General features: G+C 35.3%; 1 protein-coding gene across 1 annotated transcript in view; it reads right to left on the reverse strand.

Annotated features, from left to right (window-relative positions):
* The window catches only part of LOC127153718 (aldehyde oxidase 1-like), a 90,113-nt gene extending 79,895 nt beyond the window's left edge, over nt 1–10,218 (reverse strand). The window contains exon 1 of the mRNA XM_051094962.1: nt 10,022–10,218. Within this exon, the coding sequence (XP_050950919.1) occupies nt 10,022–10,076 (55 nt within the window). The 5' untranslated portion in view covers nt 10,077–10,218. The remainder of the gene's footprint in view (nt 1–10,021) is intronic.
* Between the last annotated feature and the right edge of the window lie 1,112 nt (nt 10,219–11,330).

Raw genomic sequence — 11,330 nt, forward strand, 5'->3', positions numbered from 1 at the left:
ACATTTGTCTAATATTATCTATTTATCTATCTATCTATCTATCTATCTAACATTATTCTATCTATTATCTATCTATCTATCTATCTATCTATCTATCTATCTATCTATCTATCTATCTAACATACCATATTTTTGTACTCGCACCATGATTCTTTGAAGTACTTTGTAAATGCTGTGATACATTAACATGGTAGACATTCGAAACCATTGTGTTCCCATCTGATACGATCACTGTACCATGGTACTACCTACCATCTATCTATCATAACTTTGTCTAACATTATCATCTATCCATCCCTCTATCCCTCTATCTATCTATCTATCTATCTATCTATCTATCTATCTATCTATCTATCTATCTATCTATCCATCTTTGTCTAACATATCTATCTATCTAACATAACTTTGTCTAACATATTTGTCCAACATAACCATCCCTTTAAACTGGATTGTTTAGATGTAATAACTAAATATCATTTTTTTTTTTACACTTGAATATTGTATTTGACTATTTCACTGAATTAAAATAAATTTGATGGTATTAATCATAAATTATTAAAATCACAAAACTTTTTACATTCTTCAATAAAGCAAATTTTTCCATGGTAGACTAAAACAGCGGAGGATTTGGGATTTTACAAACATTTCAAGCTGAATATTTGAGAGCTTTATAGCCACAAGGGGGACGTAATCCTCAGGGTTAATAAAACTCCTGCTGCTCCAGAACATCTCGTGTTCTTTGCTCACTATGGAAACCAGGACCTCCTCAGGGAGTTCCTTTGAGGTTCCTCAGAAAAACTAAGCAAACAAACCCTACCATTTCACATTTCTCTCCTGTTAAACATCCTCTCACTTTCTCGAATGCGAACGGGCCTCTTACATTAATGCATTTTGACATATAAATTTGCTGTCAGTGGAATCTTCTCATCTCCTTTCTGTTTTACCCACAAGAGCTGTTGCGTGAGGTACAGGTAGATGAGGAGCCACATTAACATGCAGAGAGGGTGCGTAACCGAGCAACAGGCCTGAATGGGATGTGCTACTAATTGGTTTCTGCTCCCGTGAGGCTCATCGATTTTGTATTTGATGATGCTGTAAGATCATCCAAGACACGATCAGCGTTCTTACTTCAGATCAGGGTGCTCAACCCTCTGCAACCACAGTTGAATCAAATTATGTTTCTTTTTCATCTCATTTGTTTATGCTAGCAATGCTAACGAAGCTAATTCGAGGCTACTTATATTTTAACCCTATAAAGTTGTATTATATTTGATATATAGTTTTCTAATTCTGCTTCAACTTGACCAATATTTCTTGGTCAAAAGCAGTATTCATATTCTTTGTGAAATAAAATTGTTATTATCATATTTCCAAAATTGTCATCTTTTTTTCTGAGACATCTTTGCTTATTTTAATCAAGTAAAGGCAAAAAGAATATTTTATACTGTTACTGTAACGTTTTGTTGATTTTTAAACAACTTATGCTTACTTTGTTGCATACATACAGCTTCTGGGGACAATTTTATAATTTGTGATTTTGTGATTCTATTTCCAGGATTTTTAGGAGAAACATCTAAGAAACATCTTATTGCTTGTCTTGTTTACAATCCTTACAATGTTTCTTTCTTTTCTCTCACACCATAATAATCGCTCTCGTTTTTTCTTTCACTCAGGTGTAATATGGTCCACCTGTTATCCACAAAGCTCGGCCAAGCAGGAAACTCATGTTTTTCACAACAGATGCAAGCACACACCAGAGACTCTGTCTTCCCCTCACCACTCTGAAACTCATTATTCTGCTTTTGAAACAGATGGAATCAAGTTTGTTTGTGACGTGCTGAAAGTTATAAAGCACTTCATACGTGACTCAACGCACGTACTTTTGCAATAAGGCCTTTGAAGCCGTTCTGTATTGCGAATACAGATAAATGGCTTTGAAAGACATAATGCGGAAAAGGAAGGTAAAGACACTACATTATGTATTTTAGCACACCAGTGCTGTACTGACCAGAGAACATCCAGGATCAATACCTGGATCTGTTTTGTAATAGAATACTGTACTGTAGCCTGGTGTCTTGGGGCTTGCTAATTTTCCCCTCTGCTTCATGATTAACTTCATAATTAATTTTCTGCACGCACAGCGTGTCTTGGCACCCACCTCCAAGTCGAGACTGAATAAGAGTTTGGTTTAAGTAACATGTTAAATTGCCAGTGCCAAATTGTAATGAGTCAAGCCAAAAACTGGAAGAGGACCCTCATCAGTAATTGCTATTTTCGTCTACAGTGCAGCACTAATCTGAGGCAGGGTGTTTCTCAGGAAACAATGCCATGTTTTTCTGTCTTTGTGAGAAATTACACTTTAGCATGCTTGGAGTACTTATTACAGAAAGAATATACTTATTTAGCAACTGAATGTAATGTTTTCAGACATTTAATTGCATGTTAAAGGTATAGTTCATCCAAAAATAAAAAATTGTTTAGAATTTACACTGCTTATCCAAGATGTAGATGAGTTTGTTTCTTTAAACCGAAACAGATTTGGAGAATGGGTGCCGTCAGAATGAGAATCCAAAAAGCTGATAAAAACATCACAATCCACAAGTATTTTTGATTTTACTGTGTCAGATTGATACTTACAGGGTTAAAGATTAGTATAAAAGTGAATGGATTTTTGATAAAAGTATATATTTTTCTCCGTAACTTTAGCTAATGAGCATGACCTGGCTGACATAAATGTAAACATAATGGAATACTGATAAAGACTGTATAGACCATTTTATTCCAAAATGTTTGTGGTCACAGGCCATTTCAGTTGTAGATGAGTTTGTTTTTTCATCCATATTTTGGAGAAATTTAGCATTACATCACTTGCTCACCAAATGGATCCTCTACAGTGAATGGGTGCCGTCAGAATGAGAGTCTAAACAGCTGATAAAAACATTAATCCAAATACACTATCAGTCAAAGTTTTTTAATGCTTTTTTAAAGAAGTCTTTCTTCTATCTATCCATCTATCTATTAAAATTACTGTTTTAATTTGAATGTATTTTTAAATGTTATTTCTGTGATTTCAAAGCTGAATTTTTAGCATCATTACTCCAGTCACATGAACCTTCAGAAATCATTCTAATGTGATTTGCTGCTCAAAAACATGTATTATTATTATTATTATTATTATTATTAATGTTGAACACAGCTGAGTAGATTTTTTTTCAGGTTTCACTTTTGATCAGTTTAAAGCATCCTTGCTAAATAAAGAAAAAATATATATTACTGACTCCAAGCTTTTGAATGGTATATGTACAATGTTACAAAAGTTTTTTTTTTTTTTTTTTCCAGATAAATGTTGATCTTTGGATCTTTCTATTCATCAGAGAATTCTTAAAAAGGATACTAAGCGGTTTTAAATACTGCAAAAAAAATATATGAATAAAAAATGTTTCTTGAACAGCAAATCAGCATATTAGAATGATTTCTGAAGGATCATGTGACACTGAAGACTGGAGTAATGATGCTGAAAATTTAGCTTTGATCAAAGGAATAAATTACATTTTAAAATATATTAAAATTGAAAGCAGTTATTTTAAATAGCAAAATATTTTACAATATTACTGCTTTTACTGTGTTTTGGATAAAAAAAAAATATTGCAGGCTTGGTGTAAAATAAATAAATAATTTAAAATCCTACTGTTCAAAAACTTTTGACTGGTAGTGTATTTTTGACTTTGCTACTAAAATTTAAGTCCTTTATCCATAATGTTGCTTTCTCCAGTAGTAGTCATCTCAACTGAATCAGGAGAGAAATATGCACATAGTGCTGTTTACAAGCAAAAAGTTTTTTTTTATTTTTTTTATTTTAAATACATAATAACGCTTCCTTAAGTAAGTCCATTACCTGTTGCCCACCAGCTTATTTGTTTAGAACTATTTTGGACTGTTTTTCCTTGTAAACGGTGCTTGATCTGTGCATATTTCTCTCCTGATTCAGGCGATTTGACTTTTACTGGAAAAAGCAATATTACACATAAAGAACTTTGTATTTTAGTTGAAAGCAATGGTTTGAAGTGGATTATTGCGATTTCACTGTCTGTTTGGACTCTCATTCTGACGGTACCCATTCACTGCAGAGAATCCAATTGGTGAATAAGTGATGTAATGCTAAATTTCTCCAGAATATGTTCTAATGCAAAAACCAACTCCTCTACATCTCATATAGCCTTTGACCACATAAACATTTTGGATGGTTCAAACCATCCAAATCTTTATTAGTATTCCATTATGTTTGCATTTATGTCAGCCAGGTCATGCTCATTAGCTGAAGTTATAAAGGAATATATTTTTTTTAAAGCAAAAATCTAATCATTTTTATACTAATCTTTATCTCTGTACATAATATATCAGGTTTGACACAAAATACTTAAAGGGAAACATCAAAGCGATGACTGCCAAAATTTATGTAAATTTAAAAGTGCCTAAGTTTTGAATTACTACGACATGGTTGAAATAACATTGCATTTGATGGTTAGTAATGATAAATTTCTTATTTGCAAAACTGTGACTACATAATAGTTTCAGAGATAAGGTCTAAATTTCAATATGGCCTAATTTTTAAGTCAACTTTTGTTCAGAATCAATTTCCATGTGATCAAAGACAAATATCAGTCTCTGTTTGACACAGACAGGCTTCAGACCTGTGCGAAACATCATTTCTACACACAAAGTCACAACTACATCCCCTGAAGGACAGGACACTCCACTGCGCTATCTCTCCACAGTGTCTGATGAATCAAAGCATGTCACATCAGTCCAAAACCCATCGGGAGCCAAAAACAGCATGGAATACATATTTAATCAGCCGATATGTGAGTGGCCTAAAGGGTTGTCCCAGTGACAAACTGCGGGCACAAGAGAGTTCATTTATCTCATACAGATTGAGGGAATTGAAAGAAATTCCGGAGTCCATTACGGATCTTTTTTTTATTTTTTACACCAGTCTGACGGCCTTGTGACCTGACCTTGGGGAGTATTTCTCAAATTAAAAGCAAATGAGATTAGGCTGAATTCTTTGTTGCTGCAATAGAGTGTAACAGCGACAACTCACTTTCTCAGCGACCTTGCTTCTAGTATTTTTCGCATGAATTTTCTCCATATGGTGTAAGCACTGAAGCTGCCAACAAGCTCATTTGATCAGAAGCATTTGGAAAGTCAGTTTTATTGACTTAGTCAAAAGTATTAATTCTTTACAATAATGTTCTGTATATTAACATGATAATGTATTTTATAAAAACAAATCCACAAGATATCTTGTTCGTTAGACGTTTTGGAGCTAGAAAATTTGGATTCCTCCTGATTGCATTATTCTTAGGGTGCAAGAATAATCTTTCTCCATCTCAAAAGGATGTTTTCCCATCATGAAATGATGCAGTTTTCCAGGTGCATTTCTTTTCATACCATTGTCACCAAGCGTTTGCATGTGCTGTGTAATTATGGAAATGAGTTTTGGCAGGCCAACTCGGCAAGCACGATCTGGACACCTCGTGAAATTGGAAATGAGTTAGTGTCGCTTGCCTGCCACAGATTTTTAAGATAAGAGCTCAGATTCAAAAGGATGCCAGAAGAGTGAGGGGAGATGCTTGAGGGGAGATACCGCACTAAAATACATTTGTGATTATGAAAAGGTCAAAGCTGTTAAATGTGAACCTTTTCTTCAGAACAGAAAGTTCTTAAAGAGAACAATAAATCGAAATTGACCTCATCTATTTTCTCATGTCCCTGATCTTTGTGCACAATCACTCAGTGTGTAATATTGTTAAAATATGTTCAACATCTGAAAGAATAACTTTATGTAACATAAAAGATACAGTGGTAGGTAGTACCATGGTACAATGATCGTATCAGATGGGAACACAATGGTTTCGAATGTTTACCATATTAGCATTTACAAAGTACTTCCAAGAACCATGGTGCAAGTACAAAAATATGGTATTATCATGGCAAAATAGCAAAACAAACATGGTATTTTTAGCATGTAAAGTCAAAAAATGACTTTAAGGTGCTTGTCTAATGATAATTTATCATCTTAAAGATAGATAGATAGATAGATAGAGTTGCTGCCCTTTATTATTATCATCAAATATTCCTTTTCACTAGTAGCCTATATCATATTGCAGAGTACTTTAATATAAGTAACTGGTTTGGTTTTCATTAAAGCTGTATCGTTAATGTTTGCACCTTTCACTGAGAGGATGGGCTCATCCCCACAAAGAGAAGCGGGAGAAGGAGCAATTGATTTATTCTTCTAACTGTTATCCGTCCGCTGCACTCTGCGGGATGAGGAGATGTTAATTAAAGGGCTTTACTTCTACAGCAAGGGCAAGTAGAGCTCTCTCTCTCTCTCTTTCATATTAACTTCCTATTCCGAGTCCGTTTCTTCCACCTGCACATCATTCACCTTCAGCGCTTCCTCATAGTAACTGAACCGTCCGAACAGGAATATGAATAAGACCCGGCTCTCATCTGCTGCTCCCTCAGGAGACGTTTCGGCTGTTTTACTGGAAGATTGGGTTCTAAACTAGGCTGTTTACTCACCTTTCATTGCTGCTATGAGACACACGGGTGTTAATGACTCACAGGATGCTGGGTATTCAACTCGGAGAAAGGAAATTTAAATTCGTCCCCTACCTCGGGCTGTGTGTGAACGAGTGTGTGTGTTCGCGCGCGCGCGCTTTTGTCCTTTAAAAAGAAACCGTTACTCCTCACAAACTGCTGACAAGCAGCTGTGTGTATGCGTGTAGATGGTTGTTGTCATAGAGACAGCGCATTAAAGGTGTAGAAAAGCGATTATACTGGGGGGGAAATATGTTTCAGGTTTCCTACGTGTTGAAATTATGAGCCAAACATACATAAACACAGTTTGAAGTTCAAAAGGTGTGACTTTAGCATAGGCTACTAGCATGGATCTTTGTAATTTTCTCCCTAATTTAAAAACAAAAACAAACGTTTAACATACAAAGAGTTCAACCAAAAATGAAAAATCTGTCATTAATTACTCACCCTCATGTCTCATCAGCTTCGTTCATCTTCAAAACAGAAATTAAGATATTTTTAATGAAATCTGAGAGCTTTCTGACCCTGCATTGACAGAAGGTACTACCACATTCATAGTCCAGAAAGGTAGTAAGGACATTGTTAAAATAGTCCATGTGACATCAGTGGTTCAACTGTTATTTTATAAAGCTGCGAGAATACGTTTTGGGTGAAAAAAAAAAAAAAAAAAAAAAAATAGACTTTATTCAACAATTTCTTCTCAAACCTGAACCTAACCTGATGCCTTACTTCTTCGGATTAGAATATAGAGACGATGAACTAGAAGAGATGGACGTTCATGCATAAAACTGACACGGAATAGAAGAAATTGTTGAACTAAGTTGTTATATTTGTTGTCTTTGCACACAAAAAGTATTCTTTTTAGTCCGTAATACCTTTGTGGGCCTTGAAAGTGTCAGTTACGTTGCCATTTATGCAGGGTCAAAGCTTTTGGATTTCATCAGATATATCTCAATTTGTGTTTTGAAGATGAACGAAAGTCTTATGGGTTTGGAACGACATGAGGGCGAGTAATTAATGACAGAATTTTTATTTTTGTATGAACTATTCCTTTAAGACACATTAAAATACACTAAAATGTCACTTTTGAACATCACATTTTAAAGATTTTAAAGTTTTGTATATATATATATATATATATATATATATATATATACACATCAACATATACATTTTAAAAAAAATTGTGTAAATTTTAAATAAAGAATTTATTTATTTATTTTTTTTTTTTTTTTTCAAAAGTAGCTTATTTGATTCTTAATATGTATAACATAATGAACATTGAAAACTGTTTTAAAATTACATTTTAAAGATTTTCGTAAATATTTTTATAATCATTCTCCAGTCACAGCCCTGCTGGAAAACAAACAAAAAAAAAAAAAAAAAACAAAAGTGTTTAGCTGGTGTTAGCTGGTTGTTCCAGCTGGTCTCCCAGCCTGAGCAGCCAAGGAAGTAGTCAAAACCCCTCTAAAACCAGCCTGCTGACCAGCTAAGACAAGGCTGGATGACCAGTAGTCTAATAAAAGCAGATTTATTTTACATGCGTTGCATCAGAAATCTAACTTCTCTATTACGTAGTAGGCGAAAAGTACCTGGATGACTTACTACTTCCAATGCGATTCTTAAGTGTGCATTGGATGGACAATTTACAATCCCATGAGGCCACGGGAAAGGATTTGTGAATGGCAGTGAAGCAACGCAACTGACACTGTAGGTAACATGACCACATCAACATGACGGATGTAGTATGTCTAAATTTCATTCATATGACCCATATATCGAACATACTATTTGAACTGGTTGTATATTAAGTTCAAACTCAAATGTAGTACCTACTTGGTATATGATTTCAGACTCCCTGCCATTTTGAAGTCACATGACCAATCAATTACAAAACTGATCCCTTTATATATTGTATTTTACGCCATTGAAATCACAAATCTAATCAGGCTGACATTATTTCGAGACCTTCACTGTGTATTTGTTTTTTGTTCAGATTCTTTAGAAAGCCATGACCCTTTTAGCCAATCAGCCTCAGGCATTCACCCGTATCCTGGCAACCATGTGGAATGTTTCCCTGCATCCCGCTGTCTGGCCTTGCCACATTGCCGTGGATACGCACAAGCTCTCAGTGTCATCTGCCCATTGTGATGCGTAATGCATTACCGGAACATTTAATTAACCTAATTGTGCAATGGATGCCTGTGACAGACAATTATGTCATCAGAATGATGTATGCGTCTGATCATTAGCAGGAATGCGAGCTTATTAAAAGGAAGAGTGTCGCATGACGGGAATATATTTCAGAAACAATGGGGCTTTTGCTTGTCTTGCGTGAAAGAAAACAAAAATTGGGAGTGTTTATTTGGTTGGCTGGTTGATCCATTTCAATTACTCCAACAGTTTATCATTTCTGCCACTTGTTTTGCATCTGCGCTTGAATTTCAGTCACGATCTGAGGTCTGTGACAAGCAAAGAGTGTGAAATAAAAAAGCGAAGAAGAGCATTGCAGGCTCATCCTCCTTTGCATCTCGAGAAGTTTTACTCCTCAGAGAGTCCTCACGCTTTGAAGCCACCAACATGAAAAGACGGCATTAGATGATGAAGAAAACAGATCAAACGTCTTTTTCTAAACTTAAAGCCTAATATTTCAATAGAAGACACCTTTAAATCACTCCTCAGTTCATTTATTCATTAAAAAAAGCCATTTCGTTCTCACAGAAGCTCAGCTTTGAGTTAATCTCTTGAAAACATGCCCACATCAGCCATTTAAGGACATTTTACTTCATATTCTAGTTTTCAAAAAGTGTCCTACTTTACGTTCGAGTTCATATATGGAGGTCTCAAAATAAGTTTCAGAGTAAAATATGGCTTGTACATGTTCTTGACAGGTTTTGTAAGATTCAAGTGTAAGATAAGGAAAACACATTGCCCTCTGACTTCAAAGAACGTACGATGAAGATGAAAGGAAAATATTAACAGGACTCAAGGGAATATTTGTCAGTTTGCTCTGTTCCTAGCCGTAACAAATCTTGTCACTGACACTTGACAGGATAACTGTAGACATCGCAAACAATGAAATCAAGCACATCCGAGCCCTCGACACCTGTGAAAAGACCTAAATATTTACTGCGGGGACTCCAGCTGCTCGGGCTGCAGTTGTTCCCTTAATTTGTTTTCATTTGAGTAATTTAAAACACTTCTTCTTCATCTACTGCATTCAACTTCTAATTAATGATTTTTAAGAACGCAAAAGTAATTACCTGGCTTTGATTATTTATAAAACTATCCAGCAAAACACAAGTATTAGGGGCACAAATGTTCATTAAAATATTAAGCAAATTAAGTGCACATTGCACCTGGCATTTCAACTAAGCTTAAAGCCATTTTTCAAGCAAAAATACAATTTACTCACATACTTGTCGCTCCTGAATGATGTTCCTGTTCTTCCGTGAAAGACAAAAGGACATTTTTTAAAATACTATTTTAGTCGCTCTTTTAAAAAAAGAGTCACTGAGTACTTCAAGCTTCAAGAGTGCGCAATAAAAGTGTCCTATAAGTGACTCCTACTTTATTTATAAATATCGTCTGCTAGCTTTCTGTGAGGAACAGACTGAAATTTCTCATTTGCACTTGCAGACATTATTGCGAACAGCTGTTTTGCATCATAGCTATTATTGTGCAATTTAGCACAGCTGGAATGCTGTATTGACCAATCAGCATCCAGGACTGGATCTTCCCATTTTTTCCAAGGATCCAGCCTTCGCTGCTGTTATTTGATGTGTTTGCTCTGCATTTATGTCTTCATTGACTCCAGTCATCATCCTTTTCTTCTTTAATTATGATTGTAATAAAACAGTCTTGATTTTATAGTGTCCATTCGACTTTCTGCAAGCTTGTAATTAATTTAGCAATTTAAATATAGTGTAAATTGATTTTTCACAGTCAGCTCTATTGAAGTGCTTAGGGATGCAGAAAGCGGCTCGCAGACCGGGTGGAGGTCAGAAACAAAGACTGCAATACTTTCATCTCTCTCTCACACACACACACATATACACACACTAAACAGACTCTTTAAATGCATGAAAACTCAAACAATCCTAGTTATACACAAAAGCGGTCATAATATCTTAGGGGTTGGTGATATAAGCCACAATTTGTATCACGATTTATGCTACCTGGTCTCATGACAAAAGCGTACCTGTGGTCACTTTTTCACAAGACGTGAAATACATACCAATAAGTACGTATCACTGCAGTTTCCAACAGAAATGAACACTAGAGGCGGTAAAACAGCAAGCATTTATTATTTTTGTACACAGTTATGATTACAGCCCCATATGTTTTGCTTTCCGGGCGTAACAAGCTTGCTTGGTAACTCAGCGGGAACTGGACTTAGGATGTGGAATCCTTGGGTACGAATCTTGTGAAAATCATGACTCACAAAGAAAGAGCTGAATAATGAGAGATTGAAAAACAAGCTAAAACAGCATATTTGCGATTGCGTTTTTACATCACATTTGCTTTTGATCATACTATCGGGTTTTAGGTTTGGTGCAGATTTACGTTTACGCTAAGTCAGAACTGCAGTGACATGTACAAAACCAGTATCACATAAAACGTACCATATGTAACGACCACTCTTTTAGCTCCACCAAGTGGTCATTTCACATCGAATGTGTCACAAAACTTACATGACAGTGCTATTTCGCATCTTGTGAAAA

The sequence above is a fragment of the Labeo rohita genome, chromosome 22 (assembly GCF_022985175.1).
Source record: "Labeo rohita strain BAU-BD-2019 chromosome 22, IGBB_LRoh.1.0, whole genome shotgun sequence".
Classification (NCBI taxonomy): Eukaryota; Metazoa; Chordata; class Actinopteri; order Cypriniformes; family Cyprinidae; genus Labeo; species Labeo rohita.